The following is a 13,988-nucleotide window of genomic DNA, read 5'->3' on the forward strand; positions in this document are numbered from 1 at the left end:
GTAGCTTTGGGCCTCACTAAGTTGCTGAGACTGGCCTCCAACTTGAGATCCTCCTACTTCAGCCTCTCAAATCGCTGGAATTATAGGACTGTACCACTATGCCTGGCAATGAGGTCTCTGTTTTTTTAAAATATTTTTTAATTGTCAATAGATCTTTATTTATATGCAGTGCTGAGACTCGAACCCAGGGCCTCACACATGTTAGGCAAGCACTATACCACTAAGCCACAACCTCAGCCCCAATGAGGTCTCTTTTAAATCAGGGTCTTGAGTTAGGCTCAGACCATTTCATGTTCCTCCTCTGTCCAATTCTGGAAGACATACCCATAAAATTTCTAGTCCCTCAGAGAGAAATGGAGAAAAATAAGTGAGCAGAACTCCTGCTAACCTATTGAGGAGCTATGGACACACCAAAAAAGCACCAAGATCACTTCAAAAAAGGTAAAAGCCAGGCTGCTAGACCTTGTCCCCAAAACAATCTGTCCCATCATGTGGGGGCAGTTGTGCCCAGAAAGCCTACAAACCCAGGCACTGCAACTAGGTTAGAAAACACGAGAGCCACAGAGGTGGGGTAAACACAAGGCTTCATGGAGCCGTGAGGTCTAGCCGCCAGCACTGGACTAGCATCTGTTGGAAGGTGTACATTTTACCACCAGTGGGGGCACCCCAGGGTCTGCAGAGGGCCACTGTTATTTTAGAGAGACGCTGCTTCTTCACAGTTGGCCCCTGACTAGGGAGTCAAAAATGCTTAGAAAACAGACGAGCTGGGGAAGAACACAGCTATCCTAGTCACTAGCCCCTTCCTTGTAGCATTGGGTCATCTAAGCTCCAAATGCTTCAAACCACAACCAAGCAACCTGTGTGCCTTCTGGGTAAGGATTAGAGCCCCAGAAGAAGACAGATGTGGAAGGAAAGCAAGATCCAAGGATACTGTGTTGGGCTGGGCGTGTTGCTCAGTGGTAGAGTGTAGTGTACATATATGAAGGGCCTGGGTTTGATCCCCAGCATCACAGAGAGGAAAAGGCGTCAACAGCGAGTGACAACTCTCCAGTGAGATTGAACCTCCCAGTCTCACTTTAATTCTACCAATCTGAACTTGGAAGGAAAGGTCCTGAGAAGAGCACAAATAAGAAGAGGTCCCTGAGCCCTGATCAGGCCCAGCTGGGTGAGGCCTGGCTCTTTACCTTTGATAGTCCTGGAGGAGTGGGGTCCACCATGCCCTGGGGTTGTCCCTCCAACCAGGAAATCTTCAGAGGGTTATCCACCAGGCCCACTTCATTCTGGACAGCCAGCTCCTGCCAAACAGAGACCCAGTCCTCGTCTCATCCATCAAGTTAGCCATTTAACTGGTTCTCTCTATTCCCCAGAAAGAACCAGCATTCTAGTCCCACAAACAATGATGGCAACCTCAACTACTATAAATAATAGTGTGCTAAAACTCTGACCCTTCTCATGGGAAAAGTGGTGGGGATCAATCTTCTGCTTTGGGGGAGTAAGGAGAAGGAGTGGGAAGGAATTCTGGGGCTCAAATCCTGGAAGGGTGAAGGGTGGAGGGTGTGCAGCCACCTGGCATGAAATTAAAAGTTACAGCATTCACCCTAGGACTTGGGGGGTCTAGGCTCTGGGATGGCCTAGAGGTCACTTGGAAGTATGGATTACCCACTTGGAGGGCCCATAAAAGTGGGTCCCTGTCCTAGAATGATAGGGACACCAGTGGTCCCCAAGTCCCCTGCAGGACTCACCGCAGCCTTGACAGTTGCAAACTCCACTATGGCAGTGCCTGCTTTCTTACTTGAAAGCACCAGGTTGAGAACTTCACCATACTGTGGAGACAAGAGTGTCTAGTAAGCATGACTGGGCTGCTGGCCATGCCTAGCACGTGCCAGAGACCAGCCTGGGCTGCCCTGAGGCCCACTAGGGCATTGTTAGCATGAGGATAACTTCTTATTGCTAGAAGCCCAGAGAAGTGAGATCAGAGATGAGAAAGAAATAAAGTTTTTTTTCCAGGACAATAAAGGAGATGAACAAAGGACTAAGGACTGGAATAATGGCACAGTTACCTCAGCTAGTTGAAGGCAGTCATGAAGATAGGGTTTTCATGCCAGAAATGCCCCCCTCTCCCAGCACACTCAGCCAAGCCCATGCTTCCAAGGTAAGGGCTAGATGGGTAATGAAGGAGAGACCTGGCTGGAGTGGGCACATAGCAACCCAAGGGATAGGAAGATCATAGATTGGAGAAAAGTCTTTAGGCTGTCCCATGGTCAGCCTAAACAAGAAATAAGAATAACAAAAAGCAGAGATGTTCAGGAGCATAAAAAATCCTGGGGTGTAGGATATGCTATGTGCTGAATGACAGGAAGGGAGAAAATCAGCAGGGTATACCTTTTGCAAGAGATGCAGGAGGATATCTTTGGAGTAGCCACCCTGGGACTCATCCTCCTTCTTGCACTTCCATTTTAGCTAAAAAGATAGATTAATAAAGATTGATCTTTGGCTGAACAAAACCAAACTCACAACTGAGCTGGACAGTCTGAGCAGATGCCTTGCTCATTTCTAAGCACCACCAAAAACATGTTTTCCTGGTGAAAACAGAGGCAGGGTGGCCTGCTCACCCTTAGCAATGCTTCCCACCCTGTAAGTCACTCTCTTTAGAGGGCTTGGGAATGCTCTACCCCGCAATCATCAGGCCTGAGAGCTGCCTTCCATGGCAAGCTCTGAGGGCAGTCCTGCTTTCCAGGAGGCTGAAGGATGGAAAGGATATGGCAGTTGTGGTGGTGACCTTAGAGACTAAATATCCCTGACAGACCACTAAAACCACATAAAACCATCTGTTCTTGTGAGGATTAGGTGCCATGGGGTAGCCTACAGATCCCGTCCAGGCTCACCTTTAGTTTGGGAGTTCCTCTGCATTCAGTACTTTCTACCTTTCCTAGAAATATTGGGAAAAGAGGAAGATAAAACATGAGGTTCTTCCAGAGGGGAGGCAGCCAAAAGCCAGAGGACCTAAAAAAGGTTACTTCTGACCAAGGGCAGTATCTGCCCTACCTTACCTAATGAGGGCCTGGTGGGGACATTGCATATCATCCAACCCCATCCCCAGGGTGGCCTACTTGGCTACCTCCCGAGGGTCATCTGTTAGCTCTTTCCAAATGAGGACTCGGGAGCACCTGCTGGGGGCAGGAAGCAGAGACTCAGACCACATAGTTCCACTGAAGCAAAGTCCCCCAGGGCCCTTCCCTGGTGATCTCCTCCAAAAGAGAGCTACTCTGTGTGGGACTAATACTAATGTGGCAGGAGATCCCAAGGGGAGTAAAAAAAGTTCCCCAAGAACTGGTATGTTAGAATATGGTGCCATGGGTTCTAGGAAGTCGAAGCCTCCACAGCCATTAGCTCTGGGCAAGGGGGAGCTGCCCTTAAGGAGAGACAGGAGAGGGTGGTATTCTCACCTCTCAGCCTCTGCTCACGGTCCTGACGTATCTGCTCCTGGATCAGCTTTTGTTGCTCCTCCAGCTGTCGGGAACCCTCTTCTCGTAGGCGTGCAATCTACAGAGCAGGGGGCGGAGGGGGGACAATTCTGTGCAGATCCAATTTCAGGTTGATTCACCTTGTAAAGGTCCCACCTGCACGCTAGGGCTCAGCAACCTGTGGGTGGAACAAATCACCCATCTCCCACAGAAGAACGTGGGAAGAGCAAGCCTCCCTACCACAACAGTCATCTAAATCCTTCCTCCCCCCACTCCTCCTGCAGCAGATGGCCCACAGGCTTACCTCTTGCTCTAGCGTCCTGGTGTTCTGGCTCTCTTCCTCCTCCTCACTCCCCCGGGCCTGGGCCTGCCGCTCCCGAGCCTCCAGGTCTAGGCACAAGGATTGAATGACCCAATCACTGGTCTGCAGTTTCTGCACTGACTCAGATCACCCTAGCTCTCTGGCTGATAAGACCACACAGTAATTCCTGCCCCCTCCTACCATGCCCATTTGCTCCCAAGTTACTTTCCACTAAGAAAGTCATAGCACAAAAGGGGTATGGGATCCAATCAAATGACAACGGTCTGGAAGAATTAAAACAGTTTACATCAATTGAGCTGGTCCTCTCCAGGCAGTGAAAAGGGTACAGGTGGGCGCTTATGTCAGCAGCTCAGGACCTTGAGTCAGGGATGCCTTTGGATAAAGTTTCTGGCCTCTATTTCTGTGGTTTGGCACTATAGCCAGGACTTTGCCTTGGCTTTGCTTCATTTCCCACCACTGAATTCAATTTCTCATTGTCTCCCTTACCTCCCGCTTGAATCACCTTTACCAAGCCTTACTTGTAGACCTGGTAAAGTGGCTCTTCCAGGGATGGGCAGATTGGCGGAGGATACCTCAGATCCTGGAGCCCTCCTGCCTCTCAAGAGAAACTTGCTTGTGGTCCTGTGTCAGGCCAGATGCCATGACAAACCATTCTTTCAGGTCTAAAAGTCACTGCTTTCCTTTTTGCATACTTACTTACATAGGACCTCTTTTAATTTTATTTTTGCAGTTTGGGGAAATCAAAATCATATACTAGGCAAGTACTCAACCACTGAGTTATACACTCCCCCCATTTTTATAAATTTTTCCCACTGGGGATTGAACCCAGGGGTGATTTGCCACTGAGCTACATCGCCAGTTCTTTTCATTTTTTGAGACATTTTTTAAGTTGCTTAGGGCCTCACTAAATTGCTGAGGCTGGCTTTGAACTTGTGATTCTTCTGTCTTAGCCTCTCAAGTTGCTGGAATTACAGGCATGTGCCACCTTGCCTCGTTCCATCTTTTTTTTTTTTTTTTTTTTTTGGTAGAGAAATGGATGCACCTGGAGCTGGAAACAGAGGAATATGCCTTTTGAGGCAGGAGGATCACAAGTTAGAGGCTAGCCTGGGCAATTTAGCAAGACCCTGTCTCAAAACAAACAATAAAAAAGGTATGGAAGATAGTTCAGTGGTAGAGTGCCCCCCCCCAATTCAATACTAATATCAGAGGGGGAAAAAAAACAACACTGAATATGCAAAATCTAAGAAGGGAATAAGACTGAGAACAGAATGTCTGAACCAATCTTCTTGGGTTGATGAAAATGTTCTAAAATTGATTTTTAGTCATAGTGGCAAAATCTGGTAAATTTAATAAAAATCATCGAATCATATAGTTGAACTGAATCAATATTGAAATATGTAAAGAGTACCTCAAAATAAAAGCTGTTCAAAAAACAAAGCTCAGGGCTAGAGATTTAGTTCAGTGGTCGAGTGTGGGGTGGCTCTGATCAGGAGCTGAGCACGCCCCCCTCAGCCTTGAGTAATGGGGGTATGGAACTGGCATCCCATGCAGCACGAAGCAAGCAGGCCTTACCTTCGCAGGTAAGGAAGTGCAGCTCTGGGATTGGGTATCACCCAATGAGACTGGACTACAGCCCCCTGTTTGTTGCCTTATTTGGGTGGAATATTCTATCAAATGTCTTTCCCCTAATAAAAACAGGATTTCGGGGTACACTCGCTCTCTTGCCTTCCTTGCTCCCCTTGCCCTTTAGCATGGGAGCTGTCACATGAGGTCTCAGAGCCGTCCCTGACCCCCGAAAAAGGTATTTCTGGTTTGTGTAGTCTTTTTGTTGCCAGTGCAATTCACGCGGAGTGACCCTGACTCGTGGCAAGCACAGGAGTGGGAGACAGTAGAGCACTTGCCTAGCATACCTGAGGCCCTGAGTTTGATCACCAACCCAGAAAGGGGAAAAAAAATCAACTAGCTTGGACCGCTTAGAATTCTTCTGAGGGAGCATTTCAGGAGTGAAAGCTCTGGGCAGAGATGAGACTGGAACAAATAAAAAAAAAGACCCAACTTACCATGAGAAATAAGAACACTGATTTTACTCATAACTGTATGGGTTTAAATCCCAGCTCCAGCAAGTTTCTAAACTTTAATAGTAAATTTAGTAATTGCTATTATTTCTAAGGGGGTCTTTAGGACCCAACCTCTCAGAACAATTTTGCCCAGAACCTGGACTAAGAGACTTTGCATTGCTGGAAGTGAAGCTCCAGGAAGAAAAGTAAAGAAAGTGAATGAAAATGGTCAAGGAAGTTCCAGGCCCACCCAGCACCGCAAAGTCACCTACCAAGCTTCACTTTCTTCCTTTTCTCATCGAGTTTCTGGGTCCTCTCTGCTGCCTGCTTCTTGGCTTTTCTGACCTTGTCATATGCAGCCTGACAGGAGAAAGGAACACAGAGCAGTAGGTCAGCCAGAAAAAAAGGACAGAGCCCCAGCAATCTAACTAGCCCCTGCCTCCTAGCCCAGAGTCATCAGGGCAACAGGTAGGAGACTGGCTCTCTGGGGCTTAGACAAAGACTGTGCCCCATGGCAGAGGGCAGAGGATCAAGGCTGAAAGCAGCAGCGGTCTCTAACCAATGGCAACTATACAGATACTTACCCTGGCTGCAGCATCAGTCAGTACTTCCAAGGCCTGAGAGAGCTGGTGGAAGAGTTCAGCTAAATAAGGACCCAGAAAACAGAGTAAAGAAAGTTAGACTTGGCAATGATATGCTCCCTCAAAAAAAACACTTCTTAGCCACAGGAGGGCAGAAAAACTGACATCAGCAGATGGCAGACCTGCAAGGAAGAGTGAGTGCATCAGCAACTAACTGGATGCCCTAACGTGAAGCCCAGACCAGGCCATGAGCATCTACACTTCAGAGCACTCCCAAGCAGAGCTTAGCACAACACCCAAGTGACTAACTGGGTCTTTTCCTTCCCATGCCCTTGGAGTCTCACCTGCTCTGGGATTATCAGGATTTTTGTCTGGGTGACAGGATAGTGCCTTCTGCCTGTATGCCTTCTTCACCTAGAAGAGTCAGAAGATGTGGTCATCCACTCCTCTCATAGTGACAGAGAAATCTTGATAAAACAATAAAAGAAACCCCATGCCCATCTAAAAGAAAGGCTGCTGGTTCCCTCTTCATAGCCACCATGGAGATTTGCAACTGAGGAGGCAAAGGCTATGGAGGGAGCCAGCCACTGCTGCCAGCAGAGGAGCCAGGCCTACTTCCCACTCAGTGCTGAATCTCACCACTGCTATGTCAAAGGGTCTCCTAAGGAGCAGAAGCACAGTATTCTGGTCTCTATATAACCACCTGCAAACAGCTATTCTCTACACAATTTTGGTAGGCATGGAAGGTAGGGCAACCTTTCTGGAGGAAAATTGTGCCAAATTTTAAGATGTACTTTCCCTTTGACCCAGTCCTAGGAATTTGGACTCGTAGAGATATGCCAAAACAAATACACAAGAAGCTTACTGTGACACTGTTTATACTAGGCACCCACTGGAACCAGCCAGATTTTCATCAACAGGGAGACCCATTTAAATCACTACAATAAGCTGGATACGGTGGGGCACACCTGCAATCCCAGCTACTGGGGAGGCTGAGGCAGATGGAGCACAAGTTTGAGGTCAACCTGGGCAACTTAACAAGCCCCTGTCTTAACAAAATAAAAAAATAAAATAGGCTAGAGGTGTGTGGCTCAGTGGTTAAGTGCTCACAAGGCCCTGGGTTCAATTCCTAGTATACACACAGAAACATTACAATAGCCAGAGGTCTCTGTGTGCTAAGAAAGATCTTTAGAATAATATGAGTAAAACAAGCAAGGTTCAGAACAGTGTGATTACTTTGGGATTTTAAATTTAAAAACAAATGAGACACAAAGTTACAGATATCTGGGCATGTGTACTGTTTTATTTCTTTCTCAAGGCAATCATAAAGAACTTAATGGTGGTCTCCTTTGGCTAGGATGAAGGTGGAGGGGTAGGAAATATTTACTTATCATTTTATACCCTTCTGTAGTTCAAACTGTCAAACCTTAAACCGGTCTTTTAACCTTCTTAAACAGGTTTATCATTTTTCAATACCCTTAGTGGGTGATTTATGGTCCTTTTTTTTTTTTTTTTATCGTAACAGGGATTGAACTCAGGGCACTTGACCACTGAGCCATTTCACCAGCCCTATTTTGTATTTTGTTTAGAGACAGGATCTCACTGAGTTGCTTAGTGCCTCATTTTTGCTGAGGCTGGTTTTGAACTCACAATCCTCCTCCCCAGCTACTGGGATTACAGGCATGTGCCACCATAACCATCTAAAATGGTCCACTTTTAGTTTTCATATTGGTATTTCTCTATATTAAAAAGAAAAAAATCCTACTATTTCTCATATTAGAAAAATAAGGAATCATAACTCCCAAGATTCTTTTTCACACATGACCTATCTAGTCATTGTAAGTGAAAGGATAGTAAAAAAAAAAAATCACAGATTCTGTCCCTGCTTCCTATTGCCTCCACCCCTCACTTTGGCTCTGTACAAACTGTTGCTCAAACTCCTGGAGGAACAGCTAAACAGACTGGCTTTCCAGGCTTCACAGACGAAAGCAATAAGTATTTCTATACCCAAGTGTGCTAAATAAGGACCTTCAGAAGCAGGCATCCATAATCTGCCATCTTCAGGGAAAGCCTGCTGGGCAGGTGCCTGACTCAACTCCCACCTCCAGAGCCAGGCACCAAGTCCATGACCTTTGTAGGTGTGCTGCCACCTGCTGGGCTATGGCCAGTCCCACACCTTCACTTGCCAGGACAACCCAAGCCTTTCTTTTGGCTCTCCTGACTGAGCTCAGAGACAGGTATGACTCCCTGGACAGGCCTTGAGCCATAAGCAAGCAGATGTGCCTCCCTCCCTGCCTCCCACCTTTCCAATCACCTACCTATGCACACCTGGCCCACCTGCTCACCTATTAGCTCTGTTTTCACGATTAAAAAATAACAATGAAGCCAGGCATGGGGAAGCATGCCTGTAATCCCACAGGCTCAGGAAACTGAGGCTGGAGGATTTTGAGTTCAAAGCCAGCCTCAGCAACAGTGAGGTACTAAGCAACTCAGTGAGACCCTGTCTCTAAATAAAATATAAAATAGGGCTGGGTCTGGGGCTCCATGGTTGAGAACCCCTAAATTCAATCTCTAGTATACCACTGCCCCCACCCCACTCCCCCCCCCCCAAAAAAAAAAAACAATGAGCTGGGCACGTGAGGCTGAGACAAAATACAAAATCGGGCTGGGGATGTGACTCAGTGATGGAGTGCCCCTGGGTTCAATCCTTGGTACCAAAAACAAACAAAGAAACAAACAAAACAATAATAAGGGAAGGGAAAAGGACAGCTTTCAGGATAGTCTTACTTTTGCAATGTCATCTTTATCGTTTGTCTCTTCTCCCTTTCACTCGTTTGGCTCTGTGCTTCCCTCAGCTTCATTTCCTTTTTTTTTTTTTTTTTTAATATTTTTTAGTTGTAGATGGACACAATACCTTTATTTAATTTATTTATTTTTATGCGGTGCTGAGGGTCGAACCCAGTGCCTCATACATGCCAGGCAAGCACTCCACCACTGAGCCACACCCTAGCCCTCCTTTTTATTTTAAACCAAACTTTTATTAAATACTTCATTTTTTTTTTTTTTGAGGTTCCTAGGTTAACTGGATGGTGGGTATCTTTCTAACCCTCCCTCTTTTTTTTTTTTTTTTTTGTACCAGGGATTGAACTCAGGAGCACTTGACCACTAAGCCACATCCCCAGCCCTATGTTGTATTTTATTTAGAGACAGGGTCTCACTGAGTTGCTTAGCACCTTGCTATTGCTGAGGCTGGCTTTGAACTCGTGATCCTAGTTTCATCACCAACATAGAAAGGAGGGGAAAAAAATCAACTAGCCTGGACCTCCAGAGTCGCTGGAATTCCAGGCATGGACCACAGCGCCCCGCTCTAACCCTTCCCCTTGATCACTCCAACACATGGAAGCACCTACACACACTTATAAGAGAGGGATGGGGTTGTTGGCTCTTTACCTCCACCTTTCTCTGGCCCCCTTTGCCTTCACTCTAAGATGAGATGAGTGAAGGGAGAGACAGGGAGAAGGGGCCATGAGTCTTGGGAGCAGTCTCCCCCATATCTTATGGCCTCAGTCTGCAAAATTGCCCGGGGAATATTTCCCCATTACCAGGATAAGCAGGCATGCCCTATGGATACAAGAGAATTTTGTGGAAGATTTTTTTTCTTTTGTATCATGGGGTTCTTATAAAGTAGTTCATATGCTTTTTTTCTGTAAATCTGGGAGGGAAAGTAGAAGGAAAAGAGAAGCATGAGAAGGATCAGAAAGAAAGCAAGATAAAAAGGGATAGGGTGAGTTGGGTAAAGATAACTCCTTTGTTTCTCTTTTCTATTGTTTTTGAAAAAGTGCTATATGAATTTCATTCTAAAAGAATAATATTAGGGCTGGGGTTGTGGCTCAGTGGTAGAGTGCTTGCCTATCATGTTCGAGGCACTGGATTCAATTCTCAGCATCACATATAAATAAACGAATAAAATAAAGATCCATCAACATCTCAAAGAATTTTTTAAAAAGAATAATATTAAATATTGTTCTGTGTTTTAAAGTTCATTTTAGATATACTATATAGGATAATTAATTGGTTTTTCACTTAAATGGAGAAGCAAAACTGTTCAAATAAAAAAATTATGTAACAATGGAAAGTTAATCTACATATTAATTTACTTCCTTCTCAATTCTCTTTCCAGAATGTGTTTTTTTTGACAAATGTCTATAACAGTCTCATGAGATTTTACTTAAGTCAGCCAGTACAGTTATATCTAGCTTATCTCACCCCCTACCTAGGTGAGCTCTACCCTGTCTCCAGCCTCCCACACAACCAAACACAATTGCCTGGACCCCCATTCCCTCAAGACATGGCCTATGCCTCAATTTTCAAACCAATTTTTTTTTTTTTTTGGTGCCAGGGATTGAACCTAGGGGCATTTAGTCACTAAGCCACATACCCAGCACCCCCTTTTTAAAAAACATATTTATTTTTTAATTATAGGTGGACACAATATCTTTATTTTTATGTGGTGCTGAGGATCGAACCCAATGCCTCAGGTATGGAAGGCAAGCTGGGCCACAACCCTAGCCCCCCAGACCCTTTATTTATTTATTTATTTATTTATTTTTATTTGGGACAGGGTCTCATTAAGTTGCTTAGGGCCTCACTAAATTGCTGAGGCTGGCTTTGAACTCATGATTCCCCTGACTCAGCCTCCCAAACCCCTGGGATTACAGGCATGCACCACTACGCCCACCTTCAAACCAACTCTTTTTTTAAATTTTTTTGTTGTTGTTGTTGTAGTTGGGCACAATAGCTAGATTTTATTAATTTTATTTTAACGTGGTGCTAAGGATTGAACCGAGGGCCTCACATGTGCTAGGCGAACACTCTACCACTGAGCCACAACCCCAGCCCTCCAAACCGTCTTTGAAAGATGTAAAGGGCTGAACATTCTGTGTTGAAGCTTCTTCAAGGAAAAACAAAAAACAAAACAAAACAAAACAAAACAAAAAACTGGCCAGGCATTAGCAGGAAGAGAGATGAAATTCTTAAAGTGAAGACAAGCTGGTATTCATTCCTAGGGAGGTATGAGTAAGGGGATAAAGATGATTCTGGGAGCTTCTCCCTGCAGTACTGAATCTACCTGACCTACCCATTAAAGAAGCATATAGATATGCAGGGGCTGATGTGAGGTTGGGGATACAAAGAAAAATCAGGAATGTTAACAGAATGACAAAGAGGAAGACAATGGTTAGCAAAGAAGATGTCAGTATGTGAGATGCCGCAAAAGTGGTCCACAATAATGGAAATAGAGAAGGGAATGGCTAATTTATCCTTGAAAGCTTCCCAGAAGAGGCAATATCTAACTAGGTCTTGAAAAGTGAGTGGAGCCAGGCGTGGTAGTGCATATCAGTAATCCCATCAACTTGGGAGGCTGAGGCAGGAGAATCAGGACGATCCAAAGTTTGAGGCCAGCATCAGCAACTTAGTGAGGCCCTGTCTCAAAATAAAAAATTAAAAGGGCTGGAGATTGGTTCAGTGGTTAGCACTCCTCGGTTCAATCCCCACTACAACCTCTCCTCCACTCCTCCACCCCCCAAAAAGAAACATGATGGGGTTCTCCAGGCAGAGAGCCAGAAAGAACATTTAAAACCCAGAATATAAAAACACCTGGATTTCTCAAGCCCCAGACCAGTTTAGAGGAGACAGAGAAAAGTTTTGTATAAGGAAAAGATACTAAGAACAGAAAAGGTCAGGAAAAAACAGACATAACTGTAATAAAACATGAAGGGGCTGGGAATGTGGCTCAAGTGGTAGCACACTTGCCTGGCATGTGTGAGGTGCTGGGTTTGATCCTCAGCACCACATACAAACAAAGATGCTGTGTCTGCCGAAAACTAAAAAATAAATATTAAAAAAAAAATTCTCTCTCTCTCTCTCTAAATAAATAAATAAAGGCATTGTGTTGTGTTCATCTACACCTAAAAAATAAATGTTAAAACTAAATAAATAAAATAAAGATACTGTGTCCACCTAAAACTAAAAAATAAATTTAAAAAATAAAACATGGAGATAAAAATAATGGTTTTCATCAGAAGATGTTTTGGTAAATAAAAAAAAACATTCTAACAAAAAACAGTAATAGAAAACCAAGCATGTGACTTGCATCTGTAGTCCCACCTACTCCAGAGCCTGAAGTGGGAGGATAGCTTGAGCTCAGGAGTTTCACCAGTCTGGGAAACCCAGAGAGAACTCCATCTAAAAGAGAGGTACTTGGGCTGGGGATATAGCTCAGTTGGTAGAGTGCTTGCCTCAAAGGCACAAGGCCCTGGGTTCTAATCCCAGCACCACTAAAAGAGGTACTTAAGATATAAAAATAAAATAAAAATTACCAGGCACAGCCTGAGAACTGCAAATTTAAGGCCAGCCTCAGCAATTAAGCAAGGCCCTAAGCCCTGTCTCAAAATAAAAAATAAAAAGAACTGGGGTCTGGGGATGTGGCTCAGGAAAATCCTGGGTTCAATCCCCAGTACCTATATAAATATCTGGAAAAAATAAAAATTAGTTCAAAGTAAACTAATTTACTTCCTACTAATTTGTAGGAAAGAACAGATAAATACAAACAAATTTATTACATTAAGTGAAAAAGTTAGATCTTCATCTCAAACCATATACCAAAATGCTTCCAGATATATTAAAACAAAAATATAAAAAATAAAACTAAAAAAATAAAAAATGGGACTAATGTACTTTCAAAAAGACAAGCATAAATAAAGTCAAGGGAAGGAAACCCCATAAAAGTTCTGTAAGTCAAAAATCACAGACAAGGAGGCTGGGGATATGGCTCAAGCGGTAGCGCGCTCGCCTGGCATGCGTGCAGCCCGGGTTCGATCCTCAGCACCACATACAAACAAAGATGTTGTGTCTGCCAAATACTAAAAAATAAATATTAAAATTCTCTCTCTCTCTCCCTCTCTCTCACTCTCTCTTTAAAAAAAAATCACAGACAAGCTTGAAATATCTAGAAATTCATACAATATTTATAAATGCAGCTATTTATGTATAACATTATTCATAATAGAGGAAAGTTAGAAATCATTTAAATTCCAAAACAAAAATAGTAGCTTACACTTATGGCAATGCTTACCATATGGCAAATTCTGTTTGAAGTACTTTATAAGTATTAACCAATTTAACACTTAAAATCCCTTTGAGGTAGAAATTATTATTATCTTCATTTTGTAAATGAGGAAACTGACATAATGAGTTAATTATGATACTAAAAATCCATTTAATGGAAAACCACATAGTCATTCCATTAAACAAAAAACATACTCTTTCAGTCAAACACCATAGAACATTGACTCCCATTTCATTTATAATATTAAAGGCTGAATGGGGGGTAGAGGGTTGTCTAAACTTCCACTATCCCCAAGTTGTAACAAAACACCCCAAACCTCTACCAGAGTGGAATCAGAGAAGGCCAAATAAGAAGCCAGGACTTTCATTTCTGCCAGATGAAAATACAAACAAACAAACAAAAATCCCTGAAAGACACAGTTATTAACAGTTGATATTT

General features: G+C 44.0%; 1 protein-coding gene across 1 annotated transcript in view; it reads right to left on the reverse strand.

The window, feature by feature from the left end:
- The window catches only part of Dnajc17 (DnaJ heat shock protein family (Hsp40) member C17), a 35,721-nt gene that overhangs the window by 4,763 nt on the left and 16,970 nt on the right, over positions 1–13,988 (reverse strand). The window contains exons 2-10 of the mRNA XM_026391459.2: positions 6,769–6,838; positions 6,428–6,486; positions 6,116–6,203; positions 3,769–3,854; positions 3,447–3,543; positions 2,886–2,929; positions 2,383–2,460; positions 1,743–1,823; positions 1,185–1,295 (exon numbers count right to left, since the gene is read on the reverse strand). Coding sequence (XP_026247244.1) covers positions 1,185–1,295; positions 1,743–1,823; positions 2,383–2,460; positions 2,886–2,929; positions 3,447–3,543; positions 3,769–3,854; positions 6,116–6,203; positions 6,428–6,486; positions 6,769–6,838 — 714 coding nt within the window. The remainder of the gene's footprint in view (positions 1–1,184; positions 1,296–1,742; positions 1,824–2,382; positions 2,461–2,885; positions 2,930–3,446; positions 3,544–3,768; positions 3,855–6,115; positions 6,204–6,427; positions 6,487–6,768; positions 6,839–13,988) is intronic.

Source organism: Urocitellus parryii, chromosome 6 (assembly GCF_045843805.1).
Source record: "Urocitellus parryii isolate mUroPar1 chromosome 6, mUroPar1.hap1, whole genome shotgun sequence".
In the NCBI taxonomy this organism is placed as follows: Eukaryota; Metazoa; Chordata; class Mammalia; order Rodentia; family Sciuridae; genus Urocitellus; species Urocitellus parryii.